Source organism: Leuresthes tenuis, unplaced genomic scaffold (genome assembly GCF_036924035.1).
Source record: "Leuresthes tenuis unplaced genomic scaffold, fLeuTen1.0.hap1 SCAF_15, whole genome shotgun sequence".
In the NCBI taxonomy this organism is placed as follows: Eukaryota; Metazoa; Chordata; class Actinopteri; order Atheriniformes; family Atherinopsidae; genus Leuresthes; species Leuresthes tenuis.
In genome coordinates, this window is record NW_027325369.1 from 26,286,383 (window position 1) to 26,309,765 (window position 23,383).

Sequence of the window (23,383 nt, forward strand, 5' to 3'; positions counted from 1 at the left end):
GGAATGATGGATGGTGCTGAATACTGGGAAATTCTTGAGGAAAACCTCTTTTAGTCCTCTAGAGATTTGAGGCTAGGGCAGAGGTTCACCTTCCAGCAGGACAATGACCCTAAGCATACTGCTAAAGCAACAATTAAGTGGTTTCAATTTCTAGGCCATTGGTCAAAGCCTATATCTCAATCCAACTGAAAATTTGTGGCATGACTTAAAGACTGTTGTACTCCAGCAAGCTGGATACATACCCAAAGGGAACTGCAGCTGGAATTGCTGCAAAGGGTGGCTCCACAAATTACTGACTTGTGGTGGGTGACTACATATGCATGTATCACTTTTATCTTTTTATTTTTCTCAACTTTATTTTACACAGAGTCTCCATTAAAATCCATCTAAATTACAAGTCGCAATGCAAATATCTGAAACTCTTGCAAACCACTGTTTGTAGCAGCTGCTGTATATAGATATAGTGCAACCAATAACAATACTAAAGAGCTGTGATAAACTTTGACAATACTTTATTTCCCTGTATACAAAAGTGCACTGACTTTCATCTCATAACAGGAAACAAACAAAATTAACATCACACATCAATGTACAATTATTTACATCAAGTAATTATCTAACATGCATGAGAGATGAAATGTGAAGGGAAAGAAAGGCATTGCTATGAGTGGAGCCAAGGTGGATCATTTTTAGAAGGAACTGTCATGATCAAAGGTCCCAGTTTAGCCTGATATTCCCAAACCTGCTGCTGGGCAGTCACATAATACCTCATATGTATGGATGACAGTACATCCATCTAACTAGAACATGGTATGCCAAACTGGTTTGTATGGTTCCAAGGAGTTTTCATGAAAGATTATCAAGCATCTTATGCTAAAATGCGAACGAATACTGCTACACCAACCCTAAATTAAACATACAGCTAGTACAGTCTTTATCACAGTTGTCAACTTTATTGAGCAATTATGAAATAAAATAGTGTGTGTGTTTTGACTTAGTGGAATACAATTATCTACAAACAATGATGACATCATTTTGACTCCTTTAAATTCAAAATGATCATGTCATCTGTTCTGTTAGCACAGGCCACATTTCTCAGTCTGAAAAGTCTTACTAATAGGCAAGTTCTCAAGAGCATGCAAAACACCAATCACTGCTGTAAAACACGTGTAACAGGCATTCAGGGTGCATGGCACCAGTAACTGACAGAAAAAAATTGTCACAAAAATTGTTCTCTCTAGCTAAAGTCGAAGTTGATGCATCATCCCACTAAAAACAAGTGTTTCCATGTTGAGAGAAATGGATCCATTATTTCAACGTACTCCATTATTTCAATATAAGAATTTAGGCACAAGTTCATTACAGAATGGCAACATAAAAAATATCAGCTAAAAAAATGAGCAAATCCCACAAACTGAACAGTAAAAGTAATACTAAGACAATTCACATTTTGATGTGAGCTGCTCGTCACAATGTCTCCATCTCTATGCTGGATCTTCTCTTCGTAGAGCCAATGAGTGCTGAACAGCACTAAAATATCCACTTATATGGAACCAAAGTGTCAAAAGAGTGAGTGACAGCAGTGTGTGTATTCATAGTATGTGTCTGAAGTCCTGAAAGTCCAAAAACAGCTAAATAAGTCTTTATAAACTGGTCTCTACCACAGGAGCAGCAATGACTGGTGCAGCAGCATTTACGGCCTCTGGTGCCACCTGCTGGTTCTCCCTGCTGCAGATCTCTTGCAACAAGGGCGCATTTGCCTCCTTCCACTCTCTGAACTTTTCCGAGGTCAGCTGAGGGTCCGACAGCACCTGCTCTATTGCTTGTAAATCCGCCTCTTTTGACTGTTTCAGAAAAGAGGCAACAGGGAAATATGTTATGGCATAAATCTCTGCATTTAGCTACATCCATTTGTGATTCATAAACTAATAAATCCTGACAGAAAAACGTACCTTTAATGTGCTGTTCAGCGCCCTGATAAAGTGCAGCTTATCATTGACGGTCTGGTTTTTACAGCGTTTGATGAAGGAGGCCCTGTATTCTCTTTTTGTGGAAGGTTTACGGTCTCCTATTGGCGAGAGGCTGGCCTCTTTTAGATGAATATACAGCTTTTCCATCTCATCTGAACTGCTCCCATGGTTGTGTGCTACAACATAAAGTTACAATATATCAGTCCAAGTAAAGCACAATAATTAACGAGCAGCTTAAGGGAGGATTAAAGGGAAACAGCAGCACATACAAGCATCTGTAATATTAAATAACATGCATATCAGCAATGCACTTTTCCTATTATTCAAAGACATAATCAAACATTAGAAAATCAGAAAATAAAACAATCTGCCTGAAAATACAGTACAACCATATACATCACATCCTCTTTGAACATTAAAGCACATAAAAGATACAAAAAAAAACATCCCACAACCTATTAAATGCGGTGAAAGAAACATTTACCTTTATCTTGAATCTCTAAAACATTGCTCTCTTCATCCTCCTTCCCTGCATGGTTTTCCTCATTGGACCCAGTTGAATCTGAAGAGTCCTGAGGAACCGTACTCTCCAACGTCGTCTCCTGCTCTGGTGGAGGTTGATGTGAGTGGACCTGGACTGAGCACACCACTGCTGTTTCTCCAGCTGGAGGAGACGCCTGTGAGACCAGGTCCAGCCAGGACTGCCGCTGCTTGGCAAGCGAGGAGGCGGAGCTCTGTGATGTCATCGTACTGACCGGGGATGAGAGCGAGCCGTTAGCTTCACTGAGCACTGCGGATGAGTAAGGGGGAGGAAGCGTACCCTGAGAGACAAAAACACTGCAGTTAGACATCATAATCTACCAATCAAGTTTCCTTTAGCACATATTCAAGCAAACATCATCAATTTGTTAGATGAGAATGATGTTTCATTGTGTTTGGCTGACCTGATGTGTGCTACCAGGTTGTTCCGACACATTCACAGAGTCCCGCATGGTCTGCTCATAGTATGGTGGAGGTGGAATCTCCGTTCTTTCAGCTTCTTCGTGATCACTGGCCTCACTATAACACTCTGAACATCCACGTTTGTGTGAGGAAACGCAAAAAGTCAAAATTTATAACATGACACAAGCAGTGCAAAGAGCCCACAGCACAGTAAGAAAACAAAGTTAAAGTTTGAAGACAAGGTTGAAAAATGAAGAATACAGGTGCTTACCAGCTGCAGTGTTTCCATCTGTTGCTTCATACTGAATAGAGGCTAGTCCAAGCTTATTCAGCCACCTGAAAACAAGGAGTTATTAAAATTAATCAAATATCTGAGACAAGAGAATTACATATAAACTAAAACTTTATACTTTTCTGTGACTTACAGATTCATGTCCTCATGGCTGTCAGCAGCAAAATAAAACATCATGACCTGATGATGGCAGGCTTTGAATGCACTGCAAGAGGAAAAGTAGACAGAGAGCATTTAGAGTGGTCGCTAACTATGATCTAACACAATCAGATTTTCATACACCCCCTAAGACTAGATGACAAAACCTAACATGGCATACTTGGTCATTTCCTTTTATTAAGGTAAATTACTCATCTGTGAGTGGCAAAAGCATATGAACATCTGGGATTAGCGTTAAACTGAAGGTGTAAGAAAATATTTCATCATAAGGGATTTAAAAAAAAAAATAGAGAGATAATTGTAATGTAATTTAACACATCTTAATGCACTGCAGCAGGTGAACTATGGAGAGGACCGGACTAGAACAAAAGGTGAGAGATCAGATCAGCAGAGAATGGAACTTTGAAAAGATTATCCAATCACATGGTTATGGAGTATGGGAAGTCAACAGAAAAGTAATAGAATTTTTAGTTATGATACAGACATTTTTCTTTTTTTTTAAATGAATCTGTTTCTTAATTTTTTAAGCCCACATGAGTAGAGGGGAACCTGTCCAACAGCCTCTGGTACAGTAGGTGGCGATATATACATTAACAACATCCTACAGAAAACACTATACTTGAATCCAGCATAAATGGTCTGAAAGTGAGCAGTTAATGTGACCAAAGCCACTATAATTTAAGAGTCCTGTATGGAGTGATGAGGTAAAATGACTTACAGATGATGCAAAGGACTGATTAATAGTTCCAGGAAACATTCAGTTCCAGTTTTTGCTGCATGAGATGGTCACTCTTGATACTCAGCCACTCATGCAGCACTTGAACTTTATCTAATTCATCAAACTGGGTTCTCTTTACTGTGAGTTCAACTTAATTCTACCTCACCAACATCTTTCCGATTCATCACAATACACTTCCTATCAATGTGCGTGGGAGCACTTTCTGTGTTTCAGATTCAGTTCTGGACACAAATAAAGTTTTAATTCAGACTGTTGGTGTTGGGTGATTCCTGACATCTATCTCATAAAAAAAAGCCAGAAACAGAGTCCCGAAACGATGAGCTTACTGTTTCTTCTTGCACTCCATGGCTACGTCTATCATGAAGTTGGTGAGATCAATGTAGCCCTCAGCTTTTTCTGCCTGTAACACATAGATTGAACACCAGTGAGAATTCAAACAAAACAACAAGTTCTGTGAAAAACCACTTCCTGACAATAGACACCTGTGCAACTGAATCACATCAAGCTACAAACGTACTATCAGGCATCTATTTAGCCTTGGTGACAGTACTTGTGACAAAATTAGATCTAAGTGAGGTCATCGTGCCAGTAAATCATACATGTCTGTTATATGTGTCAAACATCAGGGCTGTTGGTGACGGCAGCCCGTTCAGGAAACAGTAACAATGCTAAGGCGGTTTCAGTCATCAGGCAGGCAGACAGGCAGGGCAACGTATGTGGAAGAAACAAGCATGACTCATGTGCAGTCTGTGGTGTCTCACGCAGTGACCCACAAGTTGTTTAATGTTTCAAGAGTCAAAAACATCAAAGTTGTATTTGATTTTATGTGATTTAGCTGTAGAGAAAAAAGAGAGGTGGGCTGTAGCTAAATATTAGTAAAAGTAGCCCTGAAGCAACAAAGGGCAAGTAAATAAAAAGCAGTTAAACTGAGGATCTTTATCTTTACAACAAACATGATTTCTTTAACAAAACAAATGCCTGTGGTCTTAATTTCAAAACTTTGTAGAGAAGAAAACCTCCTCCTTCGCAGATATATCACCCATGACTATTTTCTTTTTTTAATTTTCAGTCATTATTTGAATACTCATGGAGCCTAAATTAAACAGTGAGTTAAGATGTGAAATATAACTTCTTCAAGCAGAAATACGAACTAATGGGTGCTGCAATTTGGGTGTCAGTACAAAATATAAAGGTGTATCACATTGTCAAAAAAGAATAAAGACTCCATAAAAAGATCAAAACTGAAATTAACTTTGTTGCCGGGTTGCATGGCCAAGACTCAAAACAGCTCATCTAAAAACAGACTAAATCAACACACTCCACTGAGTTGCATTTTGGTTCATCATCAAGATGATTTCCTTAGACCTGTTTTGAGTTTTTTTACGTGGCATCAGTGGATCCAGGGTCTATGCGGACAGTGGTGTCATGATGATGTATCTGGATATCCCCAGCGTCAAACCCACAGCTGAAAATGATTTTCAGTAAATGCTAAACACGAGGCAGTCCAGCAGTTTTAGGATATTACCAAGCCTTTTTTCTTTTTTTGGTTGTTGTTTCTTTTTAGAAAGAAGAGTCTACTGGATGCTCATGCTCAGGCCAAAGCATGTTAGCAACCAGAGGAAAAATTTCATTGTAAAATATATCTTGGCCTATCATAACAGAGGGATTAACAACCTGAACAATCAGGCAGCTGAGGCCAGTAAACAGACGCTTTTGTGTAATTTCATGTGTGTGTAAGAGTTTGTGCAACTGCAGCTGCAGCTGCACTGCCTGTGACAAGCAAGAGCTGGGGCATGTCTACATCACAAATGTGTCTCCTGATAAAATGGTTTTACTCACCAGCTGGTTGGCATACCAGTAGAGAGCTGTCTTCTTCAGCACAAACCAGTACTTCTTCCATTTGATGCCCAGGAAGCCTTTGCTCTCTTTCTTCCTGTACAGCCAGCCTTGGTGGTCTGGCTGACCCAGCTCTTTGACCGAGACTCGTCTCCTGCTCATTGTACCATTGCCTATGCACAGAAATGGCATGCACATAAATCGACTTTGCCCCTACCTTCCACAGAGAAATAAAGCCACGGTCATAACCAAGTGCAGCTTAAGAGGAAGCAAAAGGTTGCAGTCTAACATCCTACACCAACAAGGAAAAACATTTCCAGTTGAGTCAAAATAGGTCACCGAGTTTGATCAATAACCAAATGAACCATGAAAGTAAAACAAGCCCACACAAAATACAGGAACAGTCCATTTAAAAGGGTTAAATGACATTAACCCTACCTGAACCATTAATGACAGCAACACTGAAAACAAAATTAGCCTTTCAGAGGAGATGAGACACGCTGTAGAGAGCCCGAATAGAGAAGCAGTGAAGCAAGGGTTTGTCTACAATCCCTCTGTACAAACTAATTGCTCCTGTCACTTCACACCCGCCTACTGTGGGTCCAAATTACAGCTGAAGGCACACACAGACACAGTGCTAAGACATCTGGCTTACCTCCTCGACTCTTCTTCTTGGATTTGTTTCGGAGGGAGACCTTTGAGAGGAGAGCAGAGGCGGAGGAGGACAGGAGGTCAGAGGAAGAAGATGAGAGGAGAAAATCGTCAGTCTCAGACCCAGCGACTGAGAAGAAGAAGCTGTTTGGAACATCCTGTTTGTCACATGCATTGCCTTAAGCTGCTCTCTCTTCTTAGTATACTAGCACCCAGTGACATCCTCATGTGTGACTTCACTTTCAGTCATATATTTAATCTCTCTTGTATCGAACAGGCTTACCAGAATTTGTAATCATCAAATAGAAAAAGCAGAAGTATCTCCATTGTGTAAATGTCATTAAAAAGAAAGAACACTTACAGGGTTGTAGTCGTCCGCAGCCATTGAAGGAGCCACAGATATGGGGAAAGCAGCCTTTTAAAAGAAATCAGATGAAAGACCTTATGAAAAGATGTGCAAGCTAACAATATTATTACCCACAGATCAATGGGCAGAAAATTAACTTTTTTTTCTTAAATCAAGAGGAAGTCGCGTCATGGGTAGACAGCACAATCTTTCTTTCTTCTTCTTTTTTTGTAATGAAAGAATCACAAATGTTCACCCAAAACAGGTAGAAAAAGTTGAATTTCTCCATCTCTGTAACAGGAAGTTGAGTCAGCCTGAAAAAGGCTGAAATTTTACATTTTTGCCTACGGACAGCAGTGACTCACAGTTGAAGTGTCACATTGCTCCGTGTCAGCAGTTTCGTTTACACGGTGGAACACAGAGCAAGGACCTGGAGGTTTCTAATGAGACTTGTCTTATTCTTCTGCAGTATCTCAGCTCAAAAACATTTTAGTGACAAATGAAACATGTCTGTTTGCAGTTTGACATCCTAAAAGTAGACTGTTGTTGGGAAACCAAAGTTACCATTATTGACTAACTTCCTCTGTATTCTTTAGTTCCTTAATTCTAAAGTGAAAAACTGAAAACAGAGAGAGAGAGAGAGAGAGAGAGAGAGAGAGAGAGAGAGAGAGAGAGAGAGAGAGAGAGAGAGAGAGAGAGAGAGAGAGAGAGAGAGAGAGAGAGAGAGAGAGAGAGAGAGAGAGAGAGAGAGAGAGAGAGAGAGAGAGAGAGAGAGAGAGAGAGAGAGAGAGGGGGAGAGAGAGAGACACACCTCACTGACACACAGCATCATATATTTTTACCAGCTTTTCACAGCTGAAAAGCCTTTCGTACTGCTGGACATCACTGCACAAAAATACTCAACAACCCAATGCACTTTTCAGTAGATCTGAGACGTCAGCCCACAACCTATTTAATAAACCAGATTTACAAGATGCTACAAGAGAAAAAGCAGCTTCAGGAAACGTAACAATCAGTTAGCTGGTTCTTTACCTCAGTGAGAAGAGGAAGCGTGACACCTGGTCCTCTGAAAGTTTTTAAGTCCAAGCAGCTCTTTTATCAGTAGCCTCTGTGGCTCTAACAGCCTGCTCATTGAAGGAAAAATACTGTGAAAAGCTCTCGTCTAAACTCTCGTCTTGCACAACACGAATGCATCAGATCTTGTTTTCCGGGTGCTTTGGTTAACGTGAGGATGTTGATCACCACATCAACCACAGAACAAACCTGACTGACTGTGTGTGCGTGTGTCTGTTTGGTAACTTACATCCTGAATTGATGTCACACATAATTCAAGACGAGTTCAGAGATCCACAATGAACAAAACTGTCTGGAAATGTACTGGTAACCCTTTACTGCAGCTACAGGAAAGTCCTGAAACTAGAATATATTAAGGTTGATTGTATTTTAATGGTAGTTGTTTTTTTATGTAAGAAATAGCCAAGAACTAGTGCCATATAGTTAATGTAGAAATATAAAATGTTTGGGTCGGTAACTAACCCAAATAAAACTGCTAATCAAGTATTGCCACAAAATGTGACAAATGCGTATAATTGAAGTGAAAGTACCGCAAACAAACACAATGCATATGATTTTCTATTTCAAATGAGGCAAAACATTGCCAATCATCATGTCATTTTTTTCATCACGTCACAAAAGTAATTGTAGTCGCAATTGTCTGGCCAGCGAAACTAGTAGCCGGAGGTCTGTTCGCCTTGTTACCCAGAGGAAGTAAACAGTCACACCAATGTAAAAGTCTGAGACAACTTTACCTGCCACCATAACCTCAGTGAGCGTAGTTTGACTCGGACTCTCCGCTCAAACTCTGACCAAACCTTAGCAAGCATGTTGGGGATGCAGCCAGGAATACAAAGAACGCTCGGGTGGTTTCAGGTGAATTCAGGTTCTCTATGGGTGTTACCCTCCGCACTTTGGGGGTGTGTTGTTTTTACTGTTGAGCAGTAAAAAATTAAACCCTTAAGTCCAACTGGGCCGTATATATATATTTATACATGATCTTTATTAAGTGGCTATTTGGTCAGATCGATGGTTTCTTCTAGAGGATTCACAGTTACCAGTTATTACCACTAGGTGTCACCAGGTCCCCTCTGCTCTTTTTAAATCGCCAAAGCTGTGTTTAAAACTAGTCATTCGCAAGAGTACAGAGGATACGGTTACAAGATCATAGAGGGCACTGTTACAAGATCACAGCATTGGAATTTAATATCAGTATCATTATGTTACATACAAGGTTATGTCAGATTATTTTTTAAAAATGTCAGTCACTGGATGCGAGGCACACAGAATTTCCCTAATTAGTTCAATTAATTTAAAGACTGGAAACAATGTTATGTAAAAGGAATACCTCTCGATCACTTTAATTAAAGTAAAAAAAAAAAAAACATTGGAAATATTGCGTCCCACATGAATTATTTTTCTTTCTAAAACCTAATCTAAGTGTTATACATTTACAGTTACACCAATCAAATGACCAAACTACACAAACTGCATGTGTACCATATGCACTCTACAACAGACAGCATGCTGCAAGCATGTTTTTCTTGCATTGTTGGACATGCATTTGTTTACATATAGTCTGAATTTTCAACTCTTATGTATGTAAACAATAGACTATACTTGGCTCTCTATTTCTAAAGATCTTTTTTTGAGTGATTAAAATCATCTTTAAGAATGTGCAAAATGCATACTGTACATCACCATTTAGAATCACTAACAGACACCCGAATGCACCCATTCACCGAAAGTGACTGTGAGTGCACCTCCTGGATAAGTTTTGTAGTATTAAGGTCATAAGTGACTGGTGAGTCCATATATTGCTTCAAGTGAGGCTGACAAAATATACCAACAGCAGCTTTCAAGAAGAACGAGAGAAGTCAGTGTTTCGTGTTACAGCGTCCGCTCAGTGTTGTGGGAAGCTGTGGGCCGCCTGTCAACACCACTGCCTCAGTGGGGAGCAAGTGAGAAGCCATAACATAACTACTAGAGCTGTATACGTGCAGAAGCTTGAATGATCCGGCCTGCAGTACATCTGTCTGTGCTGGGACGGTGGTAAACCAGCAGACACATTCCTGAGTCCTGCGTTATTATAGTCTCCATTTTATTTCTGCTTAAATAGACAGGGGCCTCCTCTGTCTTTCCATCATTCCACTTGCTATTGTACTGCAGCAAGTGGTCTGAAGTGACTATGAGGGGAGCCCCCTCCCTTTTTATCTCTAACATTCTCACACTGTAGCTTCCTCTCTGACTCCCCTCCCATCTATCACCCGGTCTTTCTCATCCATATCAAGTAACCTCCCTGTGTTACCCCGTTCCCAAAAAGAACTAAAACAAAAAGTTTAATATTTCAGTTAAATGTGTTGTGCTGAAAAAATAAATGTGGTTAATTTCAGTGTCTTCCCATTTCTGTGATGAGAGATAACACTCAGTATGCCACTTCAGGCTGCTTTAGAGGGCGTTTTGCTGAAGACGTGTTTTCCTCAAAGTGAGATAATCTTGCCTGCGACTTGTGTCAAAGGCCTAAAGGATTCACGGGAGAGCAGATTGGTCACACCATTGTAGTGCTCAATGTCCCATCATGATTCATGCTGAGAATTGTCATGGCACTTAGTTAATGCCCCCCACCCCCAACACAGAAACCAAGTGTGTATGAGGGAGAGAAACGGGTGAGGGGGCAAACAGAGTGGCTATTATTCAGCGGGCAAAACTCACATGGTGTAAAAGGGGGAGGGGTGCAGGGCTGGGAATGATATCAGATTCTAGCTTGCTCAGTTTGGAGGTTGCATGCTCCTTGCCTGCTGTTGGTTGTAACCGCTCAACTGACCTGGCACTGATCACAGCCTCAGTTTAGATCATGCTACACATGCAGCAGTGAGCATCAGGATTTGGTCTTAGATAACTCAGTTTTATATATACTACAGAGCTGTATACACACTCAAAAACTGTAAGAGAAAACAGCAACAGTATCCCTTATCCTCTATTCTATAGAATGACTGACAACAAGGTCAAGGTTTTCTCGTTGGTGCTACAACAAGTCACAATTGGACTATAAATCTGTACAAATGTGATTTGTTTACTTTCCACTGCTGACTATGGTTCTGATCCATCTGACCCCTGTGGAGGTGTGTGAGTGGTATGCGCCACTGACGGATTGACAGGAACTCATGGTACTGTGGTGTATAGTTTCTGTGTGCACAGAGACCGCAAAGCAATCCTCCCTTTACCCTTTAGGTCATTTCATTTCCACATCTGCCAAAGCTAGAGGGTGTATGATCATTTTACCACCTGCGGAACCTTCAGGAAAGAACACAGCCAGGGCAGGCATGGTGGGCTCCATTTTAGCTAAGTCCATTTGCCGATTAGTACTAAATACAAAGCAAAGGTAAAGCTAACAATAAGAGGATAGAGAAATATGCAATGATAAAATTCATACACCCATCAACAGTGCAAAATGGACAGTTAAGGGATCACCAGTTAATTTCATGGCATGGGAGATATGAAAGTCTGCATCAAGTTTCATGGAAATCCATCTGACAGTAGTTCATTTAACTTATAATCCCTTTTCCAAAAAAGTTTGGAAGCTTTAAATGGTTCAAGATAAAAACAGAATCTGATTATTTGCAGACAATTGTATAATTTCTAATCAAAATTAGACATATCTGATGTTATACATGGGCACATATGCTGACTGCAGCATCAGGCTTAAAGAAACTATGACAGTTTATCACTTTGATTCATAACCTTTCATTTTAACACTGCAAGTGCTTGGGAACTGAAAAAGCAACTTCAGTGGTTTTGAAAGGGACATATTTAGGATTTCAGCTGCTCCAAAGTTGGGTGACTGGTGACATTTTGGGTGCATGTCAGCAGGTCAGTTTAGCACATGGATTTTTTTTTAATCATTAAACCATGTTGGTGCATTATCAGCAACATTATTTGGCATTATTTTGCTGAAATAAGATAGGCCTACTCTAAAAAAGATGTTATCCAATTTTTAGCATGTATTGCTCCAAAACCTGCAATTACCATTCTGCATTAGACAGTCTGAGGGCTGTTGTGAATGAACACTTCTCACGTGATCTGTAGTTTCCATTCCATTTCTGCCATCCGATATTGTGGTTTTTGTGTGTGCGAGAGGCTGCGCATGCTGTCTTATCTCTGTGTGAAATGTAATGGGCATGTAATTGAGGTTCTTGATTTCATCGCCTCTCATCAAGGCTGAGGCCAGAGGCATTCCTTGCACTGCAAGAGGACGTTGCAAATTTACACTGACATATGCAGGTGCTGTCACAGACAGTGCAGAAGGGTGGATAATTGGTTACTTACTGCTTGAGAGAAGGACCAGGATCGAATATGGGGTTGATTGTATCTGTAGGAACAAAAGATAGACAACTCATTCGTTGTATGAAACACACAACATTAGCTGAGGTCAGGCTGCACTTTAAAGTTATCTCATCAACCAAGGAGTTTTAGTTAATAATCATCATACTTTAAATCAGATATGGTGTCTTTTGAGAATATAAAAAACATGCTCCCAAGCTTATTTATAACCAATCATTATGATTATCTATGTTCCAGTCTGGCCACTGGTGGCACTTAAAGAGTTGGTGTTGCCAGTAGCTCTGATAATACTCTTGGAAACCAGCCACTGCAGCATGGATAGACAAGAGGCTTGTTCCCAACGTTCAGAATACTCATTTTACCTCAAATGGGCCTCACCCTGCAATTTCAGAGAATGACAGCAGACTCCAGTTTGGTTTTTCTGCCTTTAGGTTACCTAACATTTTTTTTGCTCCCCTCCTTGTGTCATCCATACATTCTCACATTTGTGTCCTTCTTAAATTAGTGTTTCACTAAAATAGAGTGATGCATTTTTTTATTTGTTTCGATTTGTTTAATGAATAAAAACTGAATCAGCGTTATATGCTTTGTCATGAGGAAATTAAAAAAAACTAAAAGAAACAGGCTTGGTTTCACAGATTGACCAGCAAAAATCTTTATGACACCTGATTACATCTGCTGTCAATCAAATCCCATTTCCTACACCAGTGTCACATGTTAGTAACAACCACCAGCGATGAGTCAGCGTGATTCACTATAGCATATTCCAAATTTGAGTAACATGTTTTGATCAAGCGTATAGCAAACCGGATGTGATGTGCTTGTGTGCTGCTCTAAGAATAGAACTGAGGGGGATGAACAGGGGTATTGAGCACGGCATTGAGTCGTCCATCGTGTTCTTAAGGTGTCACAACTCCTCAGGGCCTGCATCCAAGACCAGGAGAGATCCAGGGACCAAGGATGAGGAGATGGAAACAGCAATCCTTGCATGTATGTACACATATTTTCTAGTAAGATATGGTTATTTATAGCTGGAAACTCAGAAGTATCAGGATTTGTCATAACAGTGACATTTCTGAAGATTCTCTGGCAAATGAAGGTGTCTCGGGGGTGGACAGACCCACTGGTGTGTGGGACATGTTGGATAAAGAGAGTCCAGAGAGATAACTGGGCTCTCAATTGAATTAGTATTCAAAGGAAAGTGAAAACTTACTATACTTCAGAAAAATGGTCACAGGGTGTACTTTCTCTGACCGTAAAAAGTAGCGCACCTTTCACCCCTTGGCTTGTTTTAAAAAGATTCCATAGCCTGCTGACTGTCATTCCCACATGGAAAATTAGGCCCACCCTGCTCTTATGTTCCCTTTGGAACTACAGTCTACACAGCAGTATATATATATATATATATATATATATATATATATATATATATAAAAGAGAGGCAAAGGAACTCACCGGTTGAGGAAGTCACTGCTAGAGAACCAATCAGATCCCTGTGATACATAAAAATTGATAGGTTAACGCACAGATGCTGAAAAGCTCGATTTGTTTGAGATACATTTACTAACTCCTTTTCATCAATACTTTTTGTAAGATTGTTTTCACGAAGCCCCAGCAATGGTTTGTGCATTTCAACTTATATGTGAACCGTGAGGAAGAACCATCTTCTTGTGGAGGGACACTAAATTATGCATGATGACATGTTTGCTCTTTTGTAGAGTTCTCCTCTTCAAAATACACATTTAAAAAAATGTTGGAACACCGTTTAAAATCTTGATGAAAACATCATGCGATGATTTTGTCAACTTTACATCCAGTCAAAACCAATACCAAATCAACATATTAAGAGTTTAAACTGAGATATTGTAATGTTTTTCATGCCAGAAACTCTTATCTAAAATTTAGGACAGGTGCAAAGAAAGACTGACAAAGTTATATAATGCTTTTAAAAACTTGTGGAAGGTCTTAGAACATCTTACGTTTATTAGCAACAGGTCAGTAACATGATTGTGTATGAACAGGACCTCTGAGAGAGGCTGAGTCTCTGTAAAGATGAGAAGGGATTCACCAGTCTGTGACTGCAGGGACAAAAAGCTCAATAATTTAAGAATAACCTTTTCTCAAGGTAAAATTTCAAAGACCTTGGGAATGTCATCATCTGCAATACAAAATACAATTCAAAGCGTGCCTGGAAGAGTACTGTTTTGTAAGCCGTTGTTGTCGTGGGAGCCACTGCACAGCCTCGGGAAAACTTCTCAAAAGCGTTGTCGGTAATCGAGTTTGTCACTTCATCCACAAATGCATATTAAGCTGTGCCATTACATTACACTGATTTAGCAGATGCTTTTATCCAAGGAGACTTACAAGTGAGGAACACAGTGAGGAGCAGGGTGGAATTCAGTGTTCTCTTCAAGGATAGACATGTAGACTGGGGAAAGTGGAGCTCAAAGCAGCTACCTTTCCGAGTCAAGGAGCTGCAGCTGCTGCAAATCGACTAAAAAGCAAAGCTTCTCTGGGCCTGAGCTAATTCAAAATGGACTGAGGAAAAGTGGCAAACTTTCCCTTTTGGAAACCACAAATGCTGTGCCCTCTGGCCTACAGAAGTGAGATTATATCCAGCTTGTCATCAGGGCAGTTCAAAAGCATGCATCCTTGATGTGGAAGATGTGCAGTAGTTCACACGGAAAAGTTAATTTGCACCTTTGTGAGGATGTTTTTCAAGGATATAAAGAATGTGGACCGACATATGCTGCCATCCAGACAACATATTTGTCATTAGAGTGAGACAATGATGTATAAAGTATATTCTGGGCATATGACAACAATAGTGAACTATTGAGTGTGTAGCTGAAATTCTATAACAGGAGAGAATCAGACAACATTCTGCTTTCCAAAATACCGTCAAAGGTAAAAATGTCCCTATCCTAACATTAGTGAAAGGTGTTGCTGACATCAAATTAAAGATGTAGCTGCAAAAATTAGAAAAAACAAACACTTGATATGTTGACTTGGTCATAGTTTCAATAAAAGCTTTCTAAAAATGTTCTCCAAATCATTGCACTCTTGTTTTAAATTCAAACTGTGTTTCAATTTGATTGGAAATTGCATTTAGGATGTGAATTTTCACATGCACAAACTAGCAGTAATTCAGTACATCATTCCTGTGTAACCATTTGTGATGTGCAGGCATAAATGTTAGTGGTTAGCAAACGTATGCAGTGGGTTAAAAAGGGTGCAGGTAGTACTTAAACAGACCACAGGTTTTCAGAAAGTGCAAATTAGTGAAGACCGCGAGCGAATACAGCTCAGCAAGCTTGGGCAGTGCAAGACATGGAAGGAAGAAGTAAAGGAGAGATAAAGCGGCTCATCTCAACATTAAATACATGCAGTGAGAAAACAGCAGGCAGAAGGGAAAGAGGTTAGCAGTGGGTCATTCTTGACAAAAGTCAAAGCTTCAGTTTCACGATGAAAGATGTCGGTTGCTCATAGGGAAACACTTCTTAAAAATTTTTTTTGGAAGGCAGGGTAATCCTAACCTGGTGTTTAAATGTTTAAAAGACAACATATGTGCAGGAAAAAAGATACCCTGATGGAAAACCTGCTTCGACCATATGGTCCACCAGCTGGAATTTAAAGTTCTTCAAAGAGGAAAGTAGTTACATAACCATCACAATCGGAGACCAGAGAAAAGGTAACTTGACATTAGCTATCCTGTTTCACCACAAGCTTAAAAAAAACAGAAGCAGGGTTCACCTCACAGGTTAAAACAGGTAAAAAGACAGACGGCCCTGACGGTCTGTTCTTGCATTCAGCCCAAGAGTAGAAATTTATTAATGTCTTAAGCTGCCTTTCAGTTAAAAATTATTATTTTTCTCAATGTAAACCGAGCAGTTTAGTTTTTAGGTAAAATAAAAATGACTTTAATAAGAGGACATTTGGCACTCATTCAACACGCAGTGACAAAATAAAGACAATACAAAAGTTCACTGAAATGAACTGCGATTTTTAATTAAACGCTTTTCAGTCTTACAAAAGGCAGATAAAGCAACAAGACACTTCCTCCCTATAGTTTCTGAAATAATACTGTTATTCTCTCGCTCATGATCTATTGTTTTTCTTTAACATAAGCCATCAGAAGGCAGTTTGACCTGTATGTCCTAAAAGATTGGTTCAAAATACTGGCTATAATAGACCAGTTATCACTGTCAACCAGCTGTATGTATACTGAAGGCCCTTCAGGTGGGTAATTGCAGAGTAAAGTTAAACACAGGATATAGAAGTTCACTGAATGGAGTGCATAGCCTTAAAACATGCACAAATATTTGCTTGTGAGTAGATGTAAACACCCTTTTATCAACCAATGCAGCACTGTCAACTAAAGTGACTGCAAAAATATGATGCATAGCTTACAAGAGGCAACCATTGGCGGACAGTAATGTAAGTAACTGAGAAAAAAAATTCAATCCAAGAAAAAATGAACATGATAACAAAAGCAGTTTTACTAACAATTTCTTTTTTTTTTTTCACCCACTCATTTTAATTTTAAAACATAATAATTCAAATGAAAACCAAAGAAGCACATAACTGAAGACCTACAGCATTTGAAATATTAAATAATGGTACCAGAGGACATTGTAATGGAAACATAACTTAATATGTACAAAGCAGTCTATAAAGAGCACACAAGGCCAAAGAGTCCTAAACCTGAATAAAGCTTATCCTCTTGAGGCTGAAGCTTGTTGTCAGAGATGAGGATTGTGCGCAGTGTTAAAGGGGTAATGACTTAATGTAGTGAGTACTACAAAAGCAAGTTTGGTTGAGGAGTAGTAGTTGTAGTTGGTAGTAGCAGTAACACCACGGAAATTTGGAGGTTGGGGAGAGAGCAGTGTGAAAAAGCCCGAAGCTGCCAAAAACAGCTGGACGTTAAATATCAAAGGCACTGAGGAAGGACACAGGACAGGTACAGGAAGCCCCGCACGGGAAGCACATCATCAGTGAGTCAATAGCTTAAGCCGCGTGATCCAACTGACCAGTAGTGAGCGTTCTGCTGACGTGCGCTTGGAGATGGGGGTTACGGGGGCCTTTTTCGTATCTTCTTGGTAGGGGATGGTGGCGCTGCTGTGGAGGTCTGAGTTGGAGTAGTAGCGACTGCCTCGGATGTGGTCCACCCGGACAAGATGACGCTCCCCTGCAGGCCTGTAGGGTGGAGAGACTGATGGCACCTCCTCAGCGATAGTGGTGATCCGCTCATTACTCAGGTATCTGTACAGAAGGTCCTCACCTAAAGCGAAGGGACAGTGATATAAAGAAATGCAATAACAAAAGTGCCTTAAACATGCAGCACATTCGGTTATCATCCATCCTCTGATAATACTTAAAATGTGAAGACAGATAACAGCATCCTAAATCATCCTATCCCCATAATAATTATTAGACAAGAGAGTAGTCTTAATGTCCGTTTAATGATGGCATAAGGGAGGACAATAGACCTCTCTGAACAGCATTTGAATGCGGCTTCACAATAGAGAGGTCTCTATATTGGCCAGTGGTCATTGCATATTTTTTTACAAGCCCAAAAACCTTTGTCATTCTATATTCATAGCTTGATACACAAACTGAGGTTTAACAAGTGAGTCATGGAACAAAACACTCTCAATGTTAACCAATTACTGTATAATTTCTATAATTTCTATTTTCAAAAGCATAAAAAGCAAACTAAAGGAAAAATAACCATTTAACTGAAGATAATTGAATAAAGATATAACTTGGAATTAGACATTTTTTTAACCTGTAAAAATATATGTATACGTACCCTTTCTGCACTGTGCCCAGGGCCTGGTGTAAGGATCAACAATTCCAACACAGGTATCCGCTGGCATTGACAGTGGCCGGGGTTTACCTTCAGAAAAGAGTTATATATCGGTAAATAGCATTATCTTAAGAACATCCTGACTCAGTGTCGATCAGCAGGATATTCATGAGATACCCCCACGAGAAGGTACTGACCACGGGAAGGCTTATGTTCCCTCATTCTGGGCTGAATGACATTGGCTTCGATGGGGCAGCCAGCACTCAGCTTGTCATAATCTGCGATGGTGCAGCGTCTTCTGCTCTCCTGATCCAGGAAGGAGTTGGGTGACTCAGAGCCCTTTGGTCTTTTACTAATGCTGGAGAAGGAGTCTGTTCTCATCTCTCTGCAGGAACAAATGTTTACTTATTAATCACAGCTAAACCTGCCATTTCACAGCATCACAGTACATATCACGATTAGAATGATTTGCAAGTAAGTAATGTTACTTGCCTCAAACTTATTCTAATAAAACAAAAATGACAAGTTTGCAGACTTTATCTTTATCTTTATCTATTTCCTCTAGTATGAAGTGGTGGTCATGCTCAGTTAAAGTGAGACTCCTGTTTCTTATGGACAACCTCAGGACCGGGGGGGGCAGAGTGGGCTGATGATGAGCAGAGGACAATAGACAGCAGGACAGAGTGGTGAGGTGATAGCGTGACTGCTGCCCACTCTTTATCCACCAGCTGTAAACTTCTGAGTTGCAAAATACAGCAGAGGTTGACTAGTTGTTTCACAGCAGGGGGCAGATGACCTTTACTGCTGATAGTTCTGTTAGTCTTGACATAGCTTATCTTTACCGTTCTATCCATGAGAACTCAAAATGCTGAATAAAAAGGCTAAAATAAAAGGCATTGAAAAAGAAAATAATTATCAGATGGCTCACCGTGGGGAGTATGGCATAAGAGGAGGAGGAGGAATGTACAAGTCCACGATAGCTGGCTTCTCCTTTTTGGTTGATCCGTTAGCCGAACTGCAGGGGGACTGAGCTCTGATCATGGAGGAATTATTCTGAAATAAAGATACAGCACAGTTATGAGTCACTGCCTTTTCTATGACCGTCTCTCCCTTAATATACCCAACTCACTTTAGGACACGTACAGTACCAGTCTCAGTTGAAAACAAATTAAATTGTTGCTTATAGTTTCTGGTTACAGCTTCTTCCATCCTCAAATTATGACTAAAAATGACTTGTTGGAAAAATGGGAGGAGTTCACCATATGTGGTGAGAACTTTAGTGATTGTATGTGTTTTCTGAGTATAAAGTTTCTTGTTTGAGGTAAGGAAAGATTGTGAGTGAAGCCCAAAATAGCCTGCGAGACAAATACTTGTTTACCACAGTTATGTTTCCTAGCGCTCAACAACATCATGTTGACTAAATATTTGACTACTATTCACTGGCAGTCTCAGAGCTGAAATAGTACAGCTGTTGACACGGTGTAGCAGATGATGTATTAATGACAAATTAAATATTGGATCTGGGATCTTGTGAATCATTTCCTTATTTTCCTGTGAAAATAGTTGTCATGTGTACAAATTATATAGTACCACAAAGCCTTTGTGGCTCCTTCTTCAATCAGGGAATGTGATTTGTCTCTGTTTTGGCTGTGAAGTGTTATTATCACAGAAAAACCGAGATGGCCAACTATGATATCCTTGAGTACTTGTTAAAACAAGATGCAGGTGTACATGTTAATATTGGACACCATTGTGTTCAGAGCCTCTTTGTTTTTGGAGAAGCCAACTCTAGTATCATCTCATCTTGCCTTCTCGGGTTCTAAAACAAGCTACGCATGACGAGACAGGTCCTCAGCTTGGACGTCTCAGTTTACGTTCATAGTCTGATGTCTGTTAGGAAACTCGGGTGCAAAGATGTGGTTAAAACTCAAGTCAGGTTCAAGGTTGAATCCAAGTATACTGTTTTACGCTCCAATGATTTCTTTTAATGGTAACATCTGGGTCATTTGTAGCTGATAAAACCAATAAAAGCTTGGCAGACTTTGACTGGATGGCCTCAATGGACTTTGTTTGCCTCTTTTGTTATGTATGAAGAAAAACTCAATGGTGTATTCCATTCAACCAGCAGCACTGTTCAGCGTAGCTCTGTCTGAACTTGCTGTTTTGGAACCAAAAAGCCCATAATTGCTTGCCAATGATTAGGCAGTCATACACAGGCTCTTTGTAAAAGAAAGAAGTGTGTGTGCGAGCACGCACCTGAGGTACAGGGGGCTTCCAGCGCATGTTCTTAAGCGGGGCGGGGGTGAAACCAGTTGGGCCTGTGGGCCTCTTCTTCAGTAGTAGAGCCACACCTTTGGGGTCTTCTCTCAGCTTGAAAACAAGGTTTTTCAGCTGCCAGCCCACCTGATTAATAGGATGTGAACACAAATTAAAGAACACACTTCATTCATATTTCAACTTACAACATTGTAGATACGTAGCACAAAATAAGATTCTCACCACTGTCTGCTGGTTAACTTGTATCACCTCATCACCAGCATGGATCTTTCTCGTCAGGTCTGCAGGAGACTAAAAAACAAATGTAAACAAAAGTTTAAAGACTGATAAATTACTTTGAGAAAACTCTGCTTGCACAAAGCTTACTTTGCACTGCTGTCTGCCCTAAATATGTCGTATTCAGTCAGCAAATATCAAGAAAACATGTTTTCAAGAGTATTTATATCAGCAGAATTGTTTTTCATGTATCACTGATACCAAACAGGATTAACTTGTCATTAATTAGGATGATTCAGGTGCTGATTCATATTAGAGTATTGGAAATGTGAGGATCCGACTTTGGCAGTGATGCTGGTGCATTAGTCACTGAGTAGTTATCTGAATGATGGTAAAAGGTAGGACTTCTTTTTTCTGGAGGCTATTTCTGATGTTTGCTGGTTAGTGGAGTGAGGAGATGAACAATCCCCTTAAGGGATAACTAGAACTTTTTTTCTTTTTTTTAGAGATTTTGTAGGACATAGTTCCCACAGTAGAGGTAGAGGAGAAAGAGTGTTTTTAAACCAAAATGAGTAGCTTTTATTTAAGAATAAGAGCCATTGATCAATTTGTGCAAGAAGAGGGGGTGAATTTGTTCTTGCAGGGTGTATATTGTCATACTTACATGCTCTGTGGTTCCAGTAATGACATGTAACCCGTCGTAGGTAGACTTGATGTACATTCCCTGGGTTAAAAAGCAAACACTCATGAACTTACTTAGGGTTTTGATATAAACACAATATTCCCAAAGGGCAGACAAATGTATGACAGAGATGCAGGGTCACAATTGGATACACATTGCATGCATTCCTGGCCTAGAAATCCAAGAAGCAGACAGCAGGATTTGGGTTTAACAAATAGGAGGACACAAAAATATTGATAAGCATTCCTCACCAGACCCTCGCCTGGCTTAATGTTGGTCAGCTGGACTTCCTCCAAGCAAGCTGACTGGCTCATCAGGGGGTCAGATGTGGTTCTCACGGTCTGATCACAGATACTGTTCAAAATCTTAGACTGCAGAGGAGAAGGCAAAACAAAAGGATCAGTGATTAAAGTAAGAAGCAGCAGATTTCAATAAGTCTGGTACCACTCAATAAGTGGTACACTAAACCTTCTAATCAATGGTTATGCCTATAATAGCCAATGGTTAATATGGTTTAATAGGATGGACATAATCAGGTTGCACCATTTCTCATGATGTTTGTATTGCAGAGGTCTTATCTTTTATCACTTATTTTCCTCCCTATGTACACGCCTTACTATGGTGGCGTTTACTGCGAGGCTTAATAGGCTAACAGGGACTTTTAGTGTGCCATTAACTGGAGGGACCAATGGATGCGCTCTGGAGTCAGCTCTGTGCAAACACCCCTTTCTTTGTCCTTATGTCTTATGGTAAAAATAAAGGCAATGACGATGCATGCAGAAGCAGAAGCGAGGAAGAAACAGGTGACAAAAGAGAGGGAGTGAAAACAGAGAACAAGGCAAGTGCAGGGAAATGAAAAGGACACAAAGGGAGAAGCAAAGACAATTCTACACTTGGGCTGTCTGGAGCGCTAGAGGAAGCCCGGTTTAAACCCACAGAGTCTGGAGAGTGTCAGCAACAGGAAACATTGATTGATGGTTGGGGCGTTTTAGAGCCGCCTCCTCTGTTGGCGACCCTATAGATCTGTCTACTCTTTTCACTCAAAAACTGACCTTGTTGCTGAAAGCATGTCACAAAATCTCTATGTAAAAAACGTTAAAGCTTTCTCCAGCTATATAGGAACTGCTGGGTCTTGTTTAGTTTTGTGAAATATGGAGTAGAGACACAGTATACTTACAACTTCAAGGATCTTTTCTTCCATCTCGTAAACACTGCAGTCCTGTTGCAGGGGAGACAATGATGACAGATTAGACTTCTGAGCAGTAAACAACAAAAATGAAGAAGAAGTTTATTTAACTGCAAGAGAGAGTGAAAGTATAGGGGTTAGATAAAACAGATATAATCAGAATCCCACAAAGAGACCTGAGAAAAATGGAAAGCAGCCACAAATTAACAGCTTTTATTCTTAAATGACCGCTTTGCATAAATTCTGTCGATGCTATAATAGCATAATGACTTCTGTGGTTCTCTTTACTGTGCTGGAACTTAAATATGGCTTAAATACATATAGCAAGAATGTGTAGATGACATGGCAAGGATCAAACTTGTGATCATGCACAGAAAAATGGTCCCCAGATAGTGCTTTGGTTTTCTGCAAATATTTAGATGCAGGGCGGCATTTAGCAGTTGCAGGTGGGTGGGCTAAGGGAGGCAGGGGTCTTTGGGAGTCAAACAAGACAATACTGGGATCTCAGATCCATGGTAGAATAAAACACAGATGAAATCTGCAAAGTCAGCTAGGAGACTGTCCACTGTCCCCACTGAATGTCCCAGCACAGCTCTGACGCAGCTGGACTTGACACAGCTGAGGTAACAGCCTCTCTTGACAACTGTGTTGCTGGTGGTGAAAGGGCTCATGCTTAGAGGTGTGGGAGTTTGCAGTAAATATATATGGGGGGACACATTTTGGAATTGACTTTATGATAGGATTGCCCCGAAGGAGGTCTTCCATCAAAACAATTGTCAAAACCAGACAGCACAAAAAAGTCTACTTAACCTGGTCTCTTATTTCTTGGGAAGCCTCACAGGCCACAAGCTATGGTTGATAAAAAAAATAAAAGAAAACTGGTG

The 23,383-nt window shown here is 40.2% G+C and overlaps 1 protein-coding gene across 2 annotated transcripts in view; it reads right to left on the bottom strand.

Moving 5' to 3' along the window:
* Positions 1-23,383, bottom strand: part of LOC140269843 (connector enhancer of kinase suppressor of ras 3-like) — a 119,269-nt gene that overhangs the window by 72,544 nt on the left and 23,342 nt on the right. Inside the window, exons 5-25 of one of the 2 annotated variants that reach the window (XR_011907668.1) lie at positions 22,491-22,532; positions 21,565-21,684; positions 21,296-21,355; positions 20,638-20,706; positions 20,395-20,541; positions 19,067-19,191; positions 18,336-18,523; positions 18,142-18,228; positions 17,360-17,610; positions 13,785-13,822; positions 12,315-12,357; positions 6,951-7,004; positions 6,594-6,633; positions 5,942-6,111; positions 4,429-4,502; positions 3,338-3,409; positions 3,184-3,248; positions 2,915-3,039; positions 2,455-2,791; positions 1,953-2,146; positions 917-1,844 (exon numbers count right to left, since the gene is read on the bottom strand). Coding sequence is in view for 1 of the 2 variants with exons in the window: in XM_072364825.1 (XP_072220926.1) it covers positions 1,644-1,844; positions 1,953-2,146; positions 2,455-2,791; positions 2,915-3,039; positions 3,184-3,248; positions 3,338-3,409; positions 4,429-4,502; positions 5,942-6,111; positions 6,594-6,633; positions 6,951-7,004; positions 12,315-12,357; positions 13,785-13,822; positions 17,360-17,610; positions 18,142-18,228; positions 18,336-18,523; positions 19,067-19,191; positions 20,395-20,541; positions 20,638-20,706; positions 21,296-21,355; positions 21,565-21,684; positions 22,491-22,532 (2,502 nt within the window). In the remaining variant the exon portion in view is untranslated. Of the gene's footprint in view, positions 1-495; positions 1,845-1,952; positions 2,147-2,454; positions 2,792-2,914; positions 3,040-3,183; positions 3,249-3,337; positions 3,410-4,428; positions 4,503-5,941; positions 6,112-6,593; positions 6,634-6,950; positions 7,005-12,314; positions 12,358-13,784; positions 13,823-17,359; positions 17,611-18,141; positions 18,229-18,335; positions 18,524-19,066; positions 19,192-20,394; positions 20,542-20,637; positions 20,707-21,295; positions 21,356-21,564; positions 21,685-22,490; positions 22,533-23,383 lie in introns of those variants that run through there. The other variant, XM_072364825.1, reaches the window with a different exon arrangement.